The sequence below is a fragment of the Helicoverpa armigera genome, chromosome 5 (genome assembly GCF_030705265.1).
Source record: "Helicoverpa armigera isolate CAAS_96S chromosome 5, ASM3070526v1, whole genome shotgun sequence".
Classification (NCBI taxonomy): Eukaryota; Metazoa; Arthropoda; class Insecta; order Lepidoptera; family Noctuidae; genus Helicoverpa; species Helicoverpa armigera.
In genome coordinates, this window is record NC_087124.1 from 4,343,993 (window position 1) to 4,367,076 (window position 23,084).

The following is a 23,084-nucleotide window of genomic DNA, read 5'->3' on the forward strand; positions in this document are numbered from 1 at the left end:
TGCTATATGAACCGTAGAGACTCGTAACTTACAGAATAGAGGGAATTTTCTTAAGATAAACTTTGTTGAATGTTAGTCTTTTAACATAAACCTAGACGAGACGTCTTATAAAAACATTTTAAGATTTCGAAACTACCCAGCCGTGTACCGTATCTCGTCTTTAAACTAAATGAATGGTGATAAAGGAACGTTATATATTTTCTTTAAAGCCCCTACACAGACTCGTTTATATTCACTTGGCCACGTCTCAATCCTGTCTAAATTACCGTCGTCTTATTACTATAGTTCAGTCCTGCTTTTCACGAGATGAAATTGCTTAAAACGCAAAAAAACGTAGCTTTGGCTTGACGGAGTTCATTTGTTAAAACAACCTCTGTAGCAGAATTTGCGTAACTAAGTAATTAGTCCACTCCCACAGACTATTCACAGTTGGAGCTGCTACACTGTAATGCAATTTATGATTCTTTAACTAAAAGAGTTTTAAGTACGAGTGTTAAAAGCGTGAGCGGTGAAAATGTCATGAATTTGATGAAAGGGCGTTAATTGCAAAGGGCGCTTAGCTCGTTGATTAGACCGGCTTTATTTACATTTGATTTAGAAATGTACCGAAAGGAGGGGTTATGAATAAAAAACAATTTACATTTTTGTGAGCTTTTTCTGTTTATTTCATTTACAAGCGTGTTTTACATTTGCATTAAAACATTTGTTGCTTTTTGTTTATTTATTTTGCAAAGGTTTTTACTGCCATAAATTAAACGTTTCAACAAATATGAAAACGTGGTAGCCTTTTGGAAACATAAAGTCTGAAGTACGTAAATACGTAGTTAGGTTAAATGTCGGCGGTCGCTGCAAAGGGCGTCTGGAGGTCTCCCTCGGAAAAGACGAATGACACTTATTATTTATTGAGCTACCGTTATGCCACTGAAAAGTTAAGTACCGCAGAATAGCAACTTTGAACGTTTTCGAAGTAATTGGTAAATTACATTAGGTGTATGCGTAAACATTTCAAAGACTTTTGTTCATTGTCAATGATACTTACGAAGTTATATTATAATAGGTACAATATATTTTTTGCATTTAATCTCTGGGAGCAGACTTTTTTATGGGAAGATTTTCCATTTTCGAAATAAATGAATTGTGATTGATGTGCAAGATTATAGCAGTGTGGAATACCGAGATTTCTGCAGAATTTCATTAATGCAGCAACAATGGGCTATTATATAAAAAATAAATACAACGCTGGATTTTCTGTCCATATTTTTGCTGCACCATCGTAGCGGATTTTCAGCCACGAAACAGTGAATGTAGGGATTTACCGTGAAGCTCCTCGCACTGCCATCAATCCGCCATTGTGCAGGTGGCAGGGGGCCTTAATGTACTGGCTATAGCCCTGATGAAAACGTTCCAACTTATAGCCTTCGCACGAGTATTGGAAAACTGTTTCATTCATCATTACTGTAAATATTTATAGCTTGTGCCGTTAAAGGTTCTTTCGGTCTTGAAAAATGTACGTGATAATAATGTTTTAGTAATACGGGGCAATGTTCGTTATTATCATCAGTTTGTCATCTTTAACTTTGGCTTTCAATTTTAAATTAAATATGGTATGATGCAGATTAATTTTGAAAATTAAATCGTTTCCAAGTAAATACCATTACATTAAAAACTAAATATCACTTATCTCTCTCCTTTAAATGAAACGCTGCGACATTAAACTAAAACATTTAATCCCCGGGATTCATAACTAGAATGATAATGAATCCTTCAAGCGTATGGTTCTCAGGTGTATATCTACGAGTGCGCGGTGAACGCCGCCGGCTAAAAAGCTTTTCGTCAAGCTCCGTAGATCAAAGGAGCTTTTCATCCTTCGTATAAACATAGAAGGCTCTCGCAGTTTAAACACACTTCCACTCGGATTTGTTCATAGTAGCATTCTGATAAAGAGCCTTATATTGTTTAATTAAAACATATCTTGGAGCTATCTTATTGGTAGGATAAGACAGTCTTTGAACGTTTGGACGTGTTTATACGTATGTATATGTACCTATGTGTCGTCAGGAATGCGTCAAGGCGTTGATCCCGCGCCGTGCGGCCTGCATTCCTCCGAGATAACGCTAGATACTCTTATTGTGCCCAGACCAGGTGCCACAAACTATGGAGTCAAATACTCAAGGGATGTTTGACCAACTAAACGTATTTAAACAGGCACTGTTAACATTACGTATAATTTATTGTACACAAATGTTTCGTAACTACATGTATCCTAATTTTAGTAAAGCGTAATGTAAACACGAAATATATACTCTGGAGGTTTCACTTACATTATTATGTTGGTAATGGGATTTACTGGATTAGTGTATTTAATTCTGTCAGTCATTTTGTAAGTGGTTCTTATAATTACAATAATAAAGAGGAACATTCTACAAGTTGTCTGTTTTCAGGCAATATTCAGCAGGTACTTCTATTAACGAGCCATTTTCTTCCACAGACCACCTAACGGGGCTGTCACACCAATCACAGAACAAGACAGCGACGCTTTTCACGCAGCTCTATCGAGGGCACGCGACACGAACCGTCCAGCCTCTGGCCACATTATACGATGACATCCGAACGGTTCTCCGAGCTGAAGGGGTGACCAGCGAGAGCCTCAGTGCGGGCCCGCCGAAAGACCTCACAGCCACTGCGAAGAAGTTCTTCAGAGATCTGTTCCCAGTGGCGTACCATAATGTACTGAAGTTGGATTCCAAGCAGTTCACGCCTGAGTATGAAGTCTGTTTGAAGGATGCGTATGATGCAGTCCAGCCTTTTGGAGATGTGCCGCAACAGGTAATTGTTTTGAGTTTCTATTGTTTATGTCTTCATTAGTTTGCGGCTGTTTTAAAGCTGTTTAAAAGTTTATGTTTGCAAAATGGATATGAACGTTTTAACGTCTCTATTATTTTAAAAGTTAAAGCTTAGCATTTCCACGACTGGTTATAAACACTAAATCCTGATTTTACTTATTACTTTTTATATCCAGCCTCAGCCAAATATAAAATTCAACATTTCTTAGCAATGTAAAGAGGCACGCGACGTTAGGCAAAATAAGTAGGCTGTAGGTTTCGGTCATTAAAAGTAATGGTGCATTACACCTTTTACTTGACTGCTGGCACGCGCCTTAATTGGGGTACCCTGGGAATTATCCGAATTAACCTGTTCTTACCGTGTCATATTCATACTGAATAACTCACCTTTATTTTGTGCTTAAAACTTCTTCAATTTAAACTAATATGTTTAAAGTAGGTATGTTTAAAAATAAGCTACAGTAATTTTGCTATTGGTTTTCATACGTTGGTAAAATTGAATGAATAGTCCACATGTTATGTCGGCCGCGATGTTGCAACGGAGGATCTTTTGAGACGTTGTATGCAGATTGCAGGACAAAGCGCACTGTGTAGCATAATGAATACCATTGCAAAACGGTTATGTTGTACCGGCACGAAATACAAGCGTTTACATGCGACATAATGCGCTATTTATGTTCTCTACTACACGTTATATGTTACGCTACTACTACAAAATGTGCCTCGTGTTTTTGTTTAACAAATTCAAAAGCTTCCATTTGTAAAACATAGATTAAGCCAGATTGTACAGAAATATAAGTGCAACATTTATGCGCCAGCAATCGAACAGCCCCGAGCCCGGATATTGAGCACACGGGACTGCGGAACTCCGATAAACTCCGCTCCCATATATAAAAATAACTTATTCACTATTCATTTTCAAGTTTATTTACAAGCAATCACATAAAAAAGCTTGGCTTAGCGTTTGTTACCAGCGGCGAACTCGTAAACCGTTTAATCGGATTTATTTCAATGTAGCTGTCGTTCATCGCCGACGCTTTAATAAATCATTTCCTAGTTAATAAGCTTGTCAGGAAAACTTTCTTGATAATTTAAAGCTTTTCGAACAATTTTGTGGCTACATCAATTTGATTGGATTATTTTGATTTATTAATTACCGAACCCTTCGGATATGTTTCAATCCGTCAATAAAAGGGAAAAATCAAATTTTAATTTTAATTAAAAAGTGTTTAAATAAAATAAAAAACTAAAACGAAATGATTTGAAATAAATAAATGTTTTTTTTTCTAGCTGGGCACGTCACTATCGCGGTCACTGGAAGCGGCGCGCGCGCTTCTACAAATGTTGGCAGTAGGTGCTGATGTACTCTCGTCTGCTGAGCGAGTGCTGGCCACTGGTACTGACAACTGTGCTGAGCGTCTACTGAGGGCGGCTGGCTGTGCTCACTGCCAGGGACACGATGTCAGGCCTTGTAGGAGCTATTGTCTCAATGTGGTTAGATGGTGAGTAACATATTGTTAACTTAAGTTCACTTTTCATAGTCATTTTGTCATGTGTAAAATTCTGTACTGCAAGAAAGTGCTTCTATTTAAAAATACTGGATTGAGAAAGAAGATTATAAGCGCAATGCGGTCATTAGTTATTTTCCACTTCTGAAAAGACACGATTAAATGACTAGTTATAATGCTTTGCAAGTAGGTATTAGCATAACTTCAGTATTGCGGTAAATATGTTATGCCATACATAGTGCTGATTGTCAAACGTCTCTTCTTAAAAATATTCTATGTAAACACCGCTTAGAAACAGTCTTCAACTTATCCAAAACACATCTACATTATGCGGAACTTACCGTATTCGATTTCCCAATTACGTACGCTTGTGCGACAAGGCTCGCCTCCCCGTTCCACTTCGTCTAGCCATGTCCTGTCTAGTTTCCTAATTCAATCTAGACGTTTTGGCCGTTTCGTCCAGAGTAACTTCGTTTTGGCAACTCCTTGTATCTAGATTTTAGCGTCAAAATTATCATCTTTGAATTTGATGACAAATGATATGGAAGAACACATTATTTATTGATAGATGTTTAGAGAAAAACCACACAAATTTTTGCTCTTCTAAAGTCAATATGAACCAAGCATTATACAATTAAAAGCTTGTCCATACTAACATTACGTCTAAAGTCGGTTCAAACTAGTTTGTTTTCTCAATGTTAAGGCTGGGTGCATCGGCACGATAGGATTGCGTGCTATTGTCAATAATAAATATACCGGGAATGCTCGGATGGTGTCGCTTGCAATACGAATCGGTATTACAAACGGAAGCTTCCAGACGCCAACCATTTTTCGCATCACTATTCCCGCTTTGCTATAGTTTAGATAAAAAAACAGTAGGACGGTTTAAACTATATTTTGAAGAAGTAGATGATCAATTTGTCGAGTGTCGAGTGGGTTAACTTAAGATACTCACAAAAGCTTTTGTTAATTTGTTTCCAACCTTTTCGACGCTAAATCAAAAGACAACTCGATAGAATACCTATTGAAAGCCAAACAAGAGGCACTGCAAACACGTCACTAATTAAATTCGTTAACTTGTGTCAAACAAAGAGATTTTAACTTTAACGAGTCCCAAAACTCGTGAGAAAACTCAACAATGAACCTATTCAAAAGTATGCCACAATCCATACTGAGTGGGATTTTTTAACAGGCAACACTTTAGCAGCTGCGTGGGTTAACTTAAGACACGTATTTTAAAAACAAGTTTTTAAAAGAAAATGTCTATAATAAAAATACCTGAAAATTACGCACGCATAAAGTTCATCGTAACTTCTTCGTTAATTAAGTGTTGGTAGGTTCAATCACGTAATAGATTGATGATTGATGTGTTTTTAAATAACCAAATAAAGTGATCCGTCAATCTTCATAGAGCGAGGTGTCACTATGGTATGTTGCCAGCACATATTGTGTGTTGTCTATTGACTTAAATTGGCACTTTGTAGGAATGCGCTCACCATCCCGCATAGCAACGTCACATCCTGCTATGTAGTGTTGCGTGCAATCCAGAGCAATAATTTGCTTGACAAACATATATTTAAGTGACTGCCATGTTGGTTTAGCGGCACGCACCTGCGTTCAAATTGCAAGTCGAATGAAGAATATCTTACAGGTAGGTATTTCAATAAAATTGACAAGAATTAAACAAAATATAAAAATAGAGGCAATTCTATGTAAACAAATGCTGAATTTATAATCTACACAGAACTGCGACTATCCATTTTGTAGTAGATTCGAAAGCTCAATAAAAAACGAAGCTAAACCCCGAATAAAACTAAAAATCTCGCTACATTAATCCGCTACATAAAGCTAAACTACAGTGCAACAAACGGCTTTTTAAATAAACTATGAATGGTATAAAAGTGCAATGTTATTTAAAAAATGTTCAATATCATTGGTGGTGAGAGAGCGAGTAATCAAGCAGGTAATAAACTAGGATAGTCGGATAGCGTACATTTGTACGAGTCGTGCGTGCGGATTAATTGCACTGGGTGCAGGCTCGTTGCACTGTCTCAGACACGATACCCGTTCTGTGTCTGTGTTTGTATACTGGCTTTGACGGAAATTAAAGTCGGGCTTTTAAAGTAAAACAAGTTCCAAGTTTAGTCAGTTCTTTATATATTTATTAAAAAGAATGAAGATATTTTGTTGGTTAGGTTGACAAAATTGGTGCTTGTTCGAAACCGTCTTACAAACTTCATCTCCACAAACTATTGTTATAATATCCAAGGCCCTGGACGATAATTTTACCAAAATTGATATGTAGGCTTTCCTATACCTTTATTAATTGAACCATTGTTCGTATATCCAGGATATGTGAGAATATTCTGAACTAGGATTTTAGTTAAATGGAATATCTGTGTCGGGCTTAGCCTGGCTAGGAATTGAGTTAAATGTGTGTCCTCCGGACAAATCCTAGTGCTGGATCTTCGTTAGATTTATTAGGATTTGTGGCCTACGATAGTAGATTTGTAGTTGATTCCGAGATATTTATTGAGATCCGTATCGAATTCAAGCTTTTAGAGTGGGGTTAAATTCTTTAATCAGTTTGTTTGCTTCCAGTTTTGTCACTTGTAGTGTCATAAAAGTACCACTAAAGACAATTACTTAGTTTTGGTAGAAGTGTAAATAATTAATTGAAGCTATAAATATCAGAACCAATCAAAATTGGTATGCACTTCCATTGTATTCGCTTCACCGATGGCAATTCTGTTCCAATTGCCAATCCAATTAATTTAAATGTTAAATTGATCACAGTCGCGTATAAAGCTAACAAAAATAACACGTGTCTCTTTGTGCAAAAGGGATCAGATACAGTCTATTACAAACTTGATCAAAAGGAAGCTAAGGATGGCACGAACACCATTTTGTACTTCCTTTTCAAACAGTGAAACATGGTGAACATACTAGAAGTCTTACAGACAATTGAAGAGCAAACTTACTAGAACTTACATGAACTTAAAAGGAGAACTATGAAAAGTTTTTTTTTATGTTTCAAGTCAACTTTTCATTGTTTGTAAGATGAAATTTTCTTTATTTGCGATATCAAAAGTAAACTGTTGCTCGGCTCTGAGTTTGAAATAAAATTACTTATAATTATTTTTCAACAGGTGCATTGGCTCCCTGGTGTCAGAGCTGGACGCTCCCTGGGCTGGCTACGTGGAGGGAGTCGAAAGGCTCACCAAAGTAGACGCAGACGTTGCCCTCAGAGAACTAGAGACTAAAGTCTCTAAAGCCATCATGTACGCGCTCGAGAACAGAGCCGTCTCCGAAAACAAGGTAAGATTACCCTCTAAACCCGTAATAACACTCTAAGCTTCCTCTCACCGCGAACTCGCTAAGATATTAATCCAATTTATCATCCCAAAGATAAAATATAAAACCGTCGTAAGTCAAGTTCATTTAACACATTATAAACCTAAGACAATATTTACATACAGAAGCAATTTAAAACATAATCATACTTGATGAACAGATCAAGCTGATCAACGCCCTCTTTCTAATTGGACAACTTTCAATTCGATTCTACATTATAATTTTCTCAACGATAAAATATGTTTCTAAATTCACCGCTGACCAATGACCATAATTTTGTTTGATTTACGTGTGTACCGGTAACTAGCAGAAGTTCTACGATTTGCGTTATTTTAGCATGAAATTGCTGTTACAGCCAGGAAACTATGAAATGTGGCATTGCTGCTTCCCACTCATAGAGCAATCAAATGAGAAAGTATATTCGCATTTAGCACGGGGAGTGGAATAAAATAAAGTTGCCGGACGCGCCCTACAGTTTGGCAGCTCGCCACACGGGCCCGAATACCTCCACGAGACATTTCAATTATTCCTTAGTTACGGGCTGGTCGAGCTGGTTCCAACCGAAAGTGCTGCTGTCGACCATTTGCATTCAGCTATTTACGTACTAGAACTCGATTCGTACAAGAATTCAATTACTTAGCACGGCAATATTTATTCTTGGGTTGTGTAGTGAAGTGAGTCTCTGTCTAAATATGTTTACAAGCTATGAGTATACGAGAGCATAAACAGTTAAAAGGCTCGTAGGCCGGCTCGGGTCAGCGGTGGGCGCGGGTCGCGAGCGCACCCACTACACAAAGAGAAATTGCTTTTACACTAAGTGAGCTTTTTATCTTCGCATCTAACGCTAAAGTGAGTTAGCAGTGCAGCGGTAACTGGGGAACAAACTAAAATCTCACGATCACTGAGATATATTGGATTCGAAATTAAATGCTTTTCCATAGTAGGTACGTAATTGGATATTTGATTGAATCAATTTTATCAATGAAATTGGCCCATCTCGACTACATCAAAGATCGATTACCGAATAAAATGTGTGGCTTACCTCAGCAGAGTTCTTTCAGTATTATGTCGTAACTTATGATGCCAATTTGGTTCGTACCTCGACGTCTCGTGTCGCTGGCAGCGCGTAGATTCAAGCTTAGTCTAGAATGGTTCATGGTCGTTTTATTAGAAATAACGAGACTCATAAAGACCCTTTATTTAGCAGTGTGCATCTACAGCGCGTTAAAATATCACATAACATGCGTTTCGCTTCATGAATATTAATAATACTGCAGAAATATAACTTACAGTTATTGTGAAACGACATTTTAACATCGCACTTTCATTTGTTTTATGTCTCTGTTTAATAGCCACATAAAAAGGATTTAAGAGTTATAAAAGGCTGACAATATTTTTGTCTATTCATCGTTAGTATCGCTAGGCTGGTGGCAGTGCCAAGTTTGGCTAAAAATAGCCACATTATGACGGAGGATAGACAAATTGCCGTCACACATCCCGTTGAGTCATGTGTCAGAATACCTATACGGTACGGTTATGTGACAGCGCACCTCTGATCAAGGACAGTGTTTCCGTCTTCCGGCTTAATAGGTTCATCTGTATACAAAAACGTTTCACAGAGATCGAGCAACTCATTCGGAACGCCAATTTATTTTAGCGTAAAATGAAAAAAGAAAAACTCCACGCTGTTTTACCCCATGAATATTTTGTGAGAGAGGAAATATTTTATTTCGTGTCGTCTGCAGTAATCAGCCGTGGCAATATTGGCAATATAGGTAATCTTGTTTCGGTCTCAATCATTTTCCTCGTACACAAACGTTTGATTCAATAAGCTTGTGACAGACGTTCGTAGCTACAGGTTTTATTTGCTGAGACACTTGATCTATAACGTTACACAGACATGTATGTCTCTGTATACAGGCGACGCGCTTTGTTAGCACATCGAATCTATACTTACACAGTTAATTTAATTAAATGGATAGAAAACAACGGGACTTGGGAAAAGCAGTAAAACAGATAAACATGCAATATCCGAGAAATAGCTAATGAACTCATAGTTAATAAAGAAACAAGTTTGTTTCATTCCTTTATAAAAACATCGCATGTTTTCTGAAACGTTGTGTTTTAGTTGTTGAGCAGAAATAACGAAGATTTTGCCTTCAGATATAAAAACTATAAATTACTCACTTCCTCATGGACCCTCAAGGCTTTGAAAAACTATATGTATAGGTATATTATGAACTTCTATAGTGGAAATTAGCCTCATAGAAAAAGTCTTTTAATGAATCTAGGCACAATAGGAATACCCGGAAAAGAGCTAGACGAGTTTATTACCTAGTAACTATAACAAAAGAAAAACTACACAATATAAGAGCGCTTTATTACCCAGACTTATAGCTTAAATATAAAAAGTTTTCACTGCACGGCTAAGCCGACATTGTGGCGGGAGGTTGTTGACTTTCAATCCGCACCTAACTACAGCAGACTCGCCTTTTAATCAACCAGAATGACTTAGTATTTGCGAAACAAATTGTGTGAATAATAAACCAGTGGGATTGAAGCGAAAATCCCAATGTCGTGAATTGAAAATTAAATTACATTATAGAAAAGATACGTGAGTAAATATATGCTTGTTTGAGGCGTGTTGTATGTCGAAATGATAGCTTATAGGAAGGTAGTAAGGTACGGTTAGCAAGTAGGAGATCCCACACGAAGTTCGTCACGTATATATGTCAAGAGCAGTAATCATCGCCGCTCGTGCTTCCTACGGCTGCAATTTACTTGTTGTGCGCTAATCATACGACGCGCTAATCTCCTACCCACTGCATGAGGTAATAACGGGGAAATCTTCCTATATTATATTGTGTAAGGAAAAGATTATTTTTGGAAAGAACGAAAGAAAAGGAAAATGGATCTTGCAGGAAAATTGTGATTAATTTCTTTTACAAATATGTAGAGCATTTGTTATTTAACAGAACCGTCGCGGGTCACTTAAATTGCCATCTGATTCATATTCGTACATCAATATAAATTCTACATAATCAAATTATTACAAAAACATATTTTTACGAGCTTTTAGAATATTTTATCTCTGACTGCATTACAATCTCTTTGCAGCTAAAAATACAAAAGTTATAAAATTTTCCCATCTGTCGGCAACAACATGCACTAACGTACGTACGTGCAAGTAAGTGAAGAAACATTAGCATATAAAGAGTGGTGCTATCGACACGTGTTCCGTGGTTCGTATGAACTCCGGCTGTAGTATTGAACCCCATCTCGTATTCCATCATGAGACGGCGCCCGCCCACGCCTTGCGTGCTTTCACCTCGCGAATCGCAGGCGCAATGCGTAGACGACAGCGAGATATTACCTAAGTAACTATAACCGACGACGAACTAGCACGACTTCTTTAGAAATTTTGATAAGTATTTAATAAATAGTTATTCAATAAAGCTTATTAATGAATAAGGTACGGTAACCACCAATGAAGGTTTTCCTTTTTAGTATAGCCTCTGACTTATAAAGATGCCCACAACTTATAAGTTGGTATTTCAAAGCAGTTTATTATTAGGTCGTGACTTCCATCTTTGGACATTAATAAATAAACCATCAATTTCTCAATTTGTAATGTAGCAACTGTAGATACCTACAAATATTCATATTGATATAAACAACTTTTTAATATACCGCCACATATCACGGAACTCGATAGGTGTATCAAAATTTACAACGTTAAAGATAGCATGTAACGTGTAAAGCTATTAATATTAATTTCTCAACGCATTTCCTCGGCGCCTACGCACTAACCAGTATGGCACACGACCTCATATAAAATACTTATAACTCGATAATAAAGTTCAGAAGAACCACTCCATAAAAAGTTTAACGTTAGAAATTGTAAAATATCGCACGTAATCGATAATTGTTTGAAAAGTCATGTAATTGCAAATCGCAACAGGAAATGTAGGTAATGATAGAATATTAAAATGTCTAAGACGTGACCAAAGCTGGGATTGGCAATAGAAACTGTCTTTGCTATACCTATTAGTATTAAATCAACTATTTCCTATAATCTTAGTAGCCATAACTAGCGTTGACCAGCGTTTTATTGATAATACCTAGGAATTTTAATTCAACTGCAATTTCTATTAAACTTTACGCTTTGTCACTTCCTATTTCTTATGCAAGGTCGGATGTAAGTACATATATATATATTTTATAGCTCTGTAAACCTTCTCTCATCATACATATCATTTAGAAATGTGGGTTTGGCGTGTGGCTTATAAACCGCTCGTGTCTTGGGTCATGACTTACGTGGGCGAAAACTTAGAACTTCGATACGACCAATCGCACTATTGATGTATAGACCGACCGACTTTATTTATTGTAATACTACAACTTGTTTATTACCACTACTGGTTCTGACATATTTTTTATTAGCTCTATGATTAATTAGAGTCGCGAGCCGTAAAAAGCTTACCCTGATTGGTACGTAAATAGAAATGTCGAGTTTGGCTGTAAAATGTTTAATGGTACTGCTCGTAATTAGTTTTAGTGATTTATATTTAGATTTTTTATATTTTCATTTAAAGATCAAGTTGATTCTCTCGCAAATTAATTCTATAAAATCACCGAGATAGAAACAAGACATGTTATATAAAAACCTTTGTTGTTCATAAGTATGCTATTTATGTTTTATTACTACATGTACATGGCTGCTATTCATGGAATAATATATCTAAGCACTCTAGAAGCAAGATTATCCCAACATGTAATGTTCACTAAGATAAATTCCGTTTTACGTAATATTTATTATCTTGTCTCAACCAGGTATTTCTGTTTACTGTATACCGGTATGCTGTATAATAATAATTACTGTCTATTAACTAAATTAACCATAATTGGAATGAATATGCATTAAATTAATCATTCAAGTTTAATATGTTGTTATTCCAACACTCGGTATAACTTGAAACCAATTAAGTAGTTAATTGAATTTATTTTATTTGGAATTTAATGTACGTTTTGGTATTTACCAAATGTATCTGGTATTACAGCAATGTCTTAAAATATTTAAGATATGAAAACTTTAGTATTCTGACACTTCCAATTTACATAATTATCCAAAATGTTATTAATAGCAGAAACAGAGTGGGCATTAACACCTCGGTATTACTAAATAGTCAAACGTGAAGCTTTATTTACCGCTTTAAAGCGGTAATCTGCGCTGAATTGCAGATGTCACGTCTTTCTGTTTTCACCGACAGTCACATTAGGTACCTGTACTTATGCACCGTAGTGCGTATCGAGTTGCAAGTCGAAAATAAAGTACTGTAAGCAAAGATCTTATGGCAGAAATAAGAGTAAGAATATTTTCGGTTTTTATTTACCTATACACGCAGAAAGCACAACACATAGGTAACGATTTCATGTAAGACCAAAAATCATTTATTCCTATTATATAATAGGCTAAATCACAGCACTTTTGCAACTTCAAATCTTCCATTAGACCGCCCCTAAGAACACCCATCCTTCAAAATGTGTTTTTGAAGAAGGATGACTCCACTGTTGTATGTTGTAGGTAGTTAACACAGAATTATTACCTACTTACAAAATATTATGTACCTAACAGAAGATGATTCTACCTTAGAAATATGTGCATGCGATGAATATATGGTAATTGTATTACATGCATTCACAGCGGGTTCATAGTAATAACAGATTGGAGATAAACAAGATAGTTGCATCTTATAGCTTGAGTGCACTCTAATATTCTATACGATATGATTACAAACTTACATAGAGTAGAGTTCTTTATAAAAAGCAATCTTCTTATTCTAGTTAAGTAAATCGTATCATTACAATTCACAAAATAAACATTTCCTATAACCACCTGCTTAGAAGCAGAAGTAAATTAATTCGAAATAGATACTTGCGAGAACTTTTCTTATTTTCTATTAAGGTAATCTGGCGGGGCGGCGTGGCTGTAATTGCCTCATCTCCTACAAATGGCTGTCCCGAACCTATTGAGTGTAACAGGGCTATGACGTCAGCTAGCTTTTTTCTATCGTCGCCATTATTGTCGCTATTCAACCAATTTCATATAAAAGAGTAAAAAAGCCATATCAAGTTTTTGTTTGACTTTTCGTTCAAATCGACTTCGGTATATCCTATAGTATTTTATATCAGTTCTTTTAAGTGAACATAAAATATCCTAAGACCGTAAGAATTCAATAGAATCACACAGAGTAAATTATTTTCTTTCATAAATCAATACCAGAGCGCAAAATAAATCACATTTGGTAATTTATAGCGTCTCCACGCCTCAAGTAAAATGTAGATCGTAATTTCCAGCGGTATTAACTAAACCCAAGTGATAAATTTTATTACACTTTGATGCGTTTCACGACTCTTACATGCGTGCAATTTATAAGATTTGCTACCAAGCAGGTAAGTCATAATCTTATACGGCTCAAATTATGGCAATACGCCGATTTATGATAGGCGATTTCATATGATAGCCCTGGGTCTGAATCTAAAATATTTATTGTCATGTTAGAAGCACCTATAAAAATGCCATTTATTATTTATCTCATACAATCTAGTTATACAGCGGGGGTGCAAAAAATACGAGTTAGACTGCGGGCTGCATTGCTTTTTGTGATATTCCGATTTGATAATGATTTACGAGAGCGGCCCTTGTCGTTTATTGTGTTTTCGGCCAACACACGCGCTAGAAAATGCATATTTCTATAATCAGCCGATATACATTTATGTATGTTATAATATGCTTATGAAGCAATAAATAAACTTCGACAGATGGCTTTCTCAAATCAATTTAGCATTCAGCATTCAAAAACCCAATTTGAAACCGGTAAGCAGTTAAACAAATTCAATAGGTATATTTAGCATCAATAGCCACGTAATTTAAGTGAGCACGCGACGCGCATACACTAACACAATTGTACAAGTCACACGAACAGATGTCATTCATAAAACGACATTCAAATTCAATGACGAGCTACTTCCACAACGGATGTTCCATTTTTTGTAGCTCCTTGTGAATTATTTAACACTTCTCGTACATTTGTTGAATATTAAATGTTTTGCGAGTCTCCTATCTCAGTTTTTGCTTGACTGATTTAGAAGACAGGGTTTGGTTTCTGCATTAAGAGCAATGAGCTCGTGGTTAACAGCCACATGGGTGGATTGATAATATTAGTCAGAAAGTCTTACCAAAGGATAACGATTTGCCCCAGTTACTGGGTTGAGGAGGTTAGATAGGCAGTCGCTCCATTCAAAACTCTGGAAGCTGTCCCCAACATAGGAAAAGGCTATATAGTCAGATGATGAGTTGAGCAGTGGCATTTCAGCTTTGTCTCTAGGCTGTCAACACATCAGCCTCGGATCTTCAATTTTTTTTAGGCGGGGCAAAAACTGAAAAATGCCGCCCCGCGTACCTACCTACTTATGTTTATTTTCACCAACGAAAGTCACTTTTTTGGTAGGTAAATGACTTAAAAAAAAGTGTCCAAATCATTGTAGGCTCAAACTGTTGGCCAGGTTTAAGTTATGAAAGTCGAGACAGAATAATGCAAATTGTAAAAACTTGCCAAGTAATCATCATTAAAAAGTAACTATTTTTAACTGAGGTATGTGTATGGAACTTGGTACTTATTCAGATCTCACTTCTTTTATAGGCGAAGCATTCCCATATTATCGAACTTGGCAGTCTTTCACATTTTTGTTTTGGGTGGGATTTCATTTATTTTTGTAAGGTTGTTTATTTTATTTTTTTCTTATGATGAAGTTAGTTAAAGAAATGTCTCATTTATACTATTTTTTTGATTTTTTAATATGCACTATGTTTCTTACAAAGAAATGAACTAGATTAACTAAATGGACTAGATTTACCAACTGACTGACATGACATGTTATCATATATTATGTTCGTGGATCAAAGTTACACATTCGTTATTTTCGAAAGTGATTCACACTTGGCCGTTTTCAGATTTTTACTTTACTTTGACTAAATACAAACCTTTGTACCATTCGAAGATATATTATATAAATATAGATAAATTTAGTTCGTTTTAGTTCCTTAGGGGTATAAATTTACACCGGGTATAAAACACCTTCATTATTTTGAAACCGACTCACACTTGGCCATTTTCAGATTTTTCCCTTTACCTTGTCATAAAGACCTACCTCCATGCCAAATTTCAAGTCAATACGACCATTGGAAGTGGTCTAGGTTTTTGATGAGTGAGTCAGTGAATCAGTGAATCAGTCAGTGAGTGTATAGTAAAAATAGCGATTTTCTGACGTCAATATCTCAAGACCTACAATAGGTATATTAATGAAATTTTGTATTTTAGATAAGTGAGGGGGTCTCAACAGATACTAGAAATTTGATATGCGTAAATAAAATAGATTTTGAGTTACAGGGGGGTCGAATTTGGCCCGAAATGGTTCGTGTAATATAACCCACGGCCGGTGTGTCGCTTTTTTTGCTCGAACTTGGCGGACACACTGCCGTGTGTCTAGATTGTAAAAATTTGCGCGACCGAAAATAGCGCGCAATTTTTTTAATTTTGGGACACAAAAAGTTAATAAATTTAAAAAAGCGCTGGAAACTAACAAAAAGTCGGAAGCGCAAACTTTGTTGTTTTTGAGGACTCCATAAATAATATTTTTTGCTACATTTGACTTATAAAAGGTAATACAGCGTGGATTTGAGCCATGAAGTTATGAAAGCGACGTATGTATAATATTGCGCGAGCGAAGCGAGCGCAAAATTTTTTGAGCCTACGACACAATAATAAGTGACTAAGTAAATTGTAAAGCCACGAACTTTTTTAAATTATTTGTTTGAAGACTCACGAATTAAACAGGGAATTATCTATACTAATATTATAAAGCTGAAGAGTTTGTTTGTTTGTATGTTTGTTTGAACGCGCTAATCTCAGGAACTACTGGTCCGATTTGAAAATTTCTTTCAGTGTTAGATAGCCCATTTATCGAGGAAGGCTATAGGCTTTATCCCGGTACGGGAAGTAGTTCCCACGGGATGAAACCGCTGGCAGAAGCTAGTGTACAAATAAAAAGAAACCGTGATTAGAGCGAGTGCCATTTGTGTTCGTTGATTCGGTGCGTCAATAAAAATGATAAACCATCAGACAAACTACACATCTATTGTCATTTAGTCGCGAGCGTAGCGAGCGAGAATTTTTTCACTTATTTGGAGGATGTTAAAAGTGAAAAATAATCAAAATGATCAATTAAACAAAGCGAAGGCGACTTTTTTAGAAACTTTGCTTGTCAGTATCATGATACAATGGAACTTCCTTATCAAACGGGTGTAATTTTTTCGAAATTTCCTGGTGGTGGGGCGCCCCTGAGACATACACACACCCTGCACCATAGGTTAAGACGGCCCTGTAGGTAACTATTATGGTAATCTGTGATGTAGAATTTAAAATCAGGCAGCCGCCTGATTTTGCCGCCCCCTGAATTTGCCGCCCGGGGCATGGGCCCCGGCTTGCCCCCCCCTAGATCCGGGGCTGAGTCACATCTGCTTTACATTTCTAGTTACAGATATTCATGCACTTCACTTACCACTTAACATCAGGTGTGCCAACTGCTTATTAGCTATTTCATAATAACAACATACACGTTCGGAGTAGAACTAAATATGCTCTCGTTGAAATTCAGACGATCCCTTTCTTGATTGTAGATATGTTGTTCAAACTATGAGACATTAATCATTAAGCTAGCGTGAGGGCGCGCCCTTTAATGCACGTTATGGATTCCATTGATAGTGCCAAAGTCCCAGCTTTATTCTGTCAGTCCATATAATTTAGATTACCATCTATGAGAAGCAGCAAAGACAACGGTACTGTATTTCTTGCTCTAATTATAATTTAGCTCGAAAGATTTTAGTAATTTGTACAGAAGAATTTGAAATTGAATCTAACAAGGCTTTGTAAGTTGAGCCTAAAATTGCTATAATTACAATAAAACTCTTAGCTCAACTAAATATTGTTGTAACCAATGTATTTTGTTGTTACTTCAACACTAAACGAACAATGAAACGGGTCATAATACAAGTAATTTTAGATCATTAGGGCTAAGCGCTACAAAATAGCACTTTCATACTTACGCGTGGCCAACGAACAAAGACGAGCTTGTATTACAATAATAATTGTATTACAAATACAATCGATTACAGTATACAGTTAGTCATTTACAAATGGTAATCTAATATGCTTTATGACGTTTTCAATGAACACCAGGCTACAAATAGCAGTGACGTGATGGACACACGTATAAATAATTAACGTTAATTAATATCTGCACTGTGGACCAATTAACTATGAATTCGACGACGGTTCACTCCAAATTGTGGCTATTTGGAGTTTTAACTGGTACAGGTACTTTACATTGTTGCTCAATTTACATTGCAATATGTGGTATCAGACTTTTTGCCTATAGGTACCGTATACCGGTCTACTCAAACTTCGTAGCTTTCAACTCAACTAGGCATCAAACTACGGACCAATTAACGATTTCCGCTTAAATATATTTTTAGCAGGTGTACATGACAAGTTATTTGAAGTCTAACGGGACTTTGAGTAAAATTAATTAGCAATAGTCTCAATAAGATGTCTTCTTTTCTTTAAAATACTGGCCACACCTTTTGTTAAATCGGTTAACGTATTCCATTTTGTTTGGGTATAATTTAGGCGGTCACCAAAAATATTTTTAAGACTCTAAGCTGAGGCACCAAATAAAATAAACAACGCCAAAAAAAATAAAATGACTTTATTAAAAGGGCACTAAATTATATAATGTTATGATCCAAAAAAAATAAAATAACATCAGAAAAATCGAAAATCTCGCACAAATATTATTTTTGGTTCCCAAAATAGATTAATGGTCACCAAATTCTATCCAACTAAAAGATTAATATTACTACCAAAAAGTTATTGACGAAAACGAATCGCTGCAAAACCGACTCCACGTAGTCTGGTCTGCCCTACCCCTAGAGTGCAATTCAAAACCGCGTAGGCGCGGAGGGGCGAGGCGGCCTGCGAGCTGAGGCGCAGGTAGTTTTAAGGCTCGCCGCCGCGGCTGAGTGAAGTGGTGAGCGTGAAAACCATCTGCGACGATAAGCTCGCATGGGACCGCCGGAGCCCCGCAGCGCCGGAGCCGTGACAGAAGCCATGCTTGCTGCATGTTGCGTGCTTACATTTTAAACGCACTGAGTTACACCCAAATTCATATAACAATAAATAAGCGACGTACTTTTGGGAACCCTAGTATATTAATTGGTATTTGGGAAATATTCTAGCGATCGTTAGCTTTTTTAGTCTAACAAAAATGACCAAATTGGGAGTCATGGTATTACATGATTGGTAACATCTAAGTAGTGACAATATATAATATTTGGTCTAAAGTGTATTTTAAAGGCGTCCATATATTTTTTTAGTAGTCAATAATACGAAAAAATGGTTTTATCTAATAATATTTTTGGAAACGTTATTTGGTGACCATTTATCCATTTTGGTAACCGTTTAGAATTTTTTTGGTAGTAAAATAGGTACTTTTTTGGGTGGTGTTTAAACACAAGCCATTTTGTTTTATGATTATTGCGTTGAAGAAAATAGTTTTTATGTGAAGAAATAAATGGTTTTATTTGTCAAAAGGCCGCAGTATAAAGGTGTATGAATCCGCAATGATGTTAATAACTTGTGTGTATCCATTAATCGCGATCACAGGCGGTGCTTTTATATCGGTTTGAATTATCTAGTTTCTTTAGCTCTGTAATTACTGCATGCCCACCCGCGGCAACCAAGTGCTCGACGTATACCTACAAACATGGGTTTTATTTTTAATTCTTTTCGTAACTGAAGGCGGTACGATCCGGTTGCGGTCGTGCAAACTCAATGCGTTAATGAATATTTACTATATTTAGTAGCCGCTTTTTATGCCCGTCTTGAGAGCTGTTTGTAAAAAATACACCGATTAACACATAATGTTAAGAGTTTGTCGACTATCTCGGTTTCGGACTGTTAAGCTTTAATTGATGTCAGTTTTTGTTTTGTAACTTTATTACCAGTACTATCAATGTTCTGTATTTAATTAAGTTCTTGCGGTGTGCTTAAGGCAGACTTTTTATATTAACTTTATTTCGGTCTTCCAGTTTTGAGAAATACTCCAATATTTTGTGATGAAATCGAATAAAGTCAAGTCAGTCGGTAGAGCTCCATACGAATATCCCAATATTAATAAAAGCAGGAATAGATATCCATTCTATGTATGTGTTCGCGACAGATGTCACAGTCGTAATAAAACTTTATCCTGAATCCTGCGGGATACGTGTTATAACTCCCAACTTGCGGAATCTTTGTGCTTCCTAACTTAGCCGTAATATATAATATCCCCCGGGTATATACTAATATTCAGCCGCATATGATTAGACCAAAACTTCGCCATACTTAGGTAATAAAAGCTATGTTTTTCCCTATATTCATTTCCCAGTTTTACGACACTCTTCTATATAAAACCCTCTCATATAGAGACCGTAAACAGCGCAATGCTGCTTTACTACCCAAAGCAAGAAAATATACAATTATTTTAAAATGCAAACATTCCCAAACATGTCGCCAGTATCTAAAAATAGCAGAAAATTTTAAACGTATTCAAAGTGGCGTCGCCCCCTGGCATTATGTCGTACTTTTTGCAATAATTGCGTCGGAACTATGCGACTATTTGCGTCTGCGTTGTTGCGATTTATTTGCGTGTCGCGAGTCGCCGCGGCCGTTCACTCGGCGCGCGCGCAGCTAACCGACGCAGGATCTAGACATGTGAGCAGTGGAATGTTGCACTATATTATATGCATATTGCTGTTGCATACATAGTTCATATCACAAAGGACGGCGATGATTCTGAAGAATGGGATACAGAATATAAAGACGAAGATAACTTTCGAAACTTTTGAGAGGCCTTTTGTCTTGACTTACTTATCACAAAAGTTGGTGAAATATTGAGCGTTTAAAAAAGAAGTTATTGTTTATTGCCACTGACGAAGATCAATAACTAAATTAATTCATCATATCACTTTTCGTTATAAAGATTTACCCCTTGATAGAACCCGTTATCAGCTAGACCTATAAGAGGCACTACAACATCATGTATTCACACAACTAAATCCGGTTACTCACACCTCTATCGGAGATCCTCCGCGTGATAATCCAGCGAGCGTTCCTCTGCAGTCTATATACCCGCTGACAAATGACATGCCTGTATCGGCACTGCACCGTCGTTTGTCTTCATCTCGGGCCTGAGCCGAGCCGATTATATCTGACTTTTTGCCAACACGCTAGCGGTACAGCATTCCTTGTTTGCGCTTGCGATCACGTAGCGCCTAATGCTATGCACGGAATTATTATGAGGATCTTTTGATTATACCTTGTTTTACTATCATTTTAATATATCGTGGTTTGCGCAAACTACGTACGTATAAACATGGACATGATAATAATGTTATTGGTACTTGTTACCTTATACCTGGCCATTTGATTGAATATTGCAACGAGTTCTGATAACGTGTCAAATGCTAAAATTCTAGGGTTCAAACTGGCCGTATCTGCCGTAAACCTGAATAGTGTGCTGAGTTGAGCTGAGCCCTTAATTTTATAGAAAATGTTTCGTTTCATGCTTTATGTTACTTAAAACCGACAATATCTATTTACAGTGTCCTTACAATGAACCTACTAAAATATTTGTTTTTTGTCCTCAGGTTCGCCAAGAATGCGGTCCCCCAGCCACAATGGACAGCCCAGTTCTATCATCAGCCATCCCCACTCCTGGTTCAATTCGTCGCGACAACCTTCGAGCGCCACCACCAGACACAGAACTGTTACTATTTGCAGCCACCCTCGCGTCGAATAAGAAACTCTTTGCTGGACTAGCGGATCGAGTTTGTGACAAACCTGACTTCGCTGCTGAGGAGAATGAGCGCTGTTGGAATGGCAACGCTATAGCTGAGTGAGTAGACGCTATTTTTGTTTGTATTCTAAAGACCAGTATCAGGATTTTGGCTTTCCATCTAAACAAGCTAGAATGTATTTTTCATAATCCCATTTGAATTCAACACCGTGCCCAATTAATAGGTCCGTGTTTGAATAGTTCTAAAAGCATTCATATTTCATTACGAACAAACGTGACATTCTGCATTTGTATGTATGCTAATCTCATTTCAATTTGACTGACAATTTGGGGCGCACTGTTCAAACCGGACCTTTTATATCGTTCTGATTGAATTACATTGCAGTTGTATATTTCATAATATTTAACACTACGTGCTATTTAGAGCACACCAGATAAAATCATGATTGCGGGTTCCAATCTACTCATATCCATTTCTATGTAGATCGATCCAATCACTTTGTCATAAAACCGTAACTTGCCTCGGTACATACGCATTTTAATACTAATGAACTCATAAAATAATTATACCTATTTATTGGTTATCTAGCTACACGAAGCCACTAACGTTATCGTCTTCACCGAGCGATCAGAAGTACAACCCCGAGTCCACGGGAGACGCACCCAAGGATGCAAGAGTCGCCGTGTTGGCTGACAGGCTGCAGCAGGCTAGACAGGTAAGGACACATTTGTTTTTGATTCAATATAAAGGTATTGGGAAAGACAAGGAAGAAAATAAGGATTATATAAGTGTAACCTACTGAATAGAACACTAAACAAAGAAGAAGCCTACAAAGTAAAACTTCAAAACAAATATTACCGTTTAATATCTATCTTAACAAATTCAGAATTGTGTAAACGAGTACATTCGAGGATAAAACTTTGTTCAGCTTGTTTCACTCAAAAATAAAGCTTATAACTGTCGAGTGTCACAATTTTCGGGAAGTCATCCACATTACGTTATCCGGCCAGAAAACTGGATATAATACGGATATGTCTTAAAAAAAGTACCGAGTCCCACATCATATATTAAAAAGAACACGGCGCCAAAGACTGCATGCCAAGACAGCTGTGAATGGGGTCACGATTCTCAACAATCAGGCACAACACCGGAAGACTAAATGTCGCGCAACAAAACTTGTGCACTCTAAAAATAAATAGTACTACGAAAGCTGTTTGAATACTGAAGAAAATATTATCATGCACTAAGATGGTTATTGCTAAAGTTATTTCTTTAAGTGTAGTTTTCGTACTGTTCTATCTTGTTTTAAAGACATTCATCAGATTCCATGCAGTTTCGACATGTGTTTTATGATCAGATTCTTGTTATAGATCATGTTATGCAGATTCTGATTGCAACTCCAGTATGCGGTATGCAAAGTGA

General features: G+C 36.7%; 1 protein-coding gene across 1 annotated transcript in view; it reads left to right on the top strand.

Annotated features, from left to right (window-relative positions):
* Window positions 1–23,084, top strand: part of Dally (division abnormally delayed) — a 95,924-nt gene that overhangs the window by 70,317 nt on the left and 2,523 nt on the right. Inside the window, exons 3-7 of the mRNA XM_021344588.3 lie at window positions 2,489–2,826; window positions 4,134–4,345; window positions 7,501–7,669; window positions 21,513–21,760; window positions 22,251–22,377. Of these exons, the coding sequence (XP_021200263.3) occupies window positions 2,489–2,826; window positions 4,134–4,345; window positions 7,501–7,669; window positions 21,513–21,760; window positions 22,251–22,377 (1,094 nt within the window). The remainder of the gene's footprint in view (window positions 1–2,488; window positions 2,827–4,133; window positions 4,346–7,500; window positions 7,670–21,512; window positions 21,761–22,250; window positions 22,378–23,084) is intronic.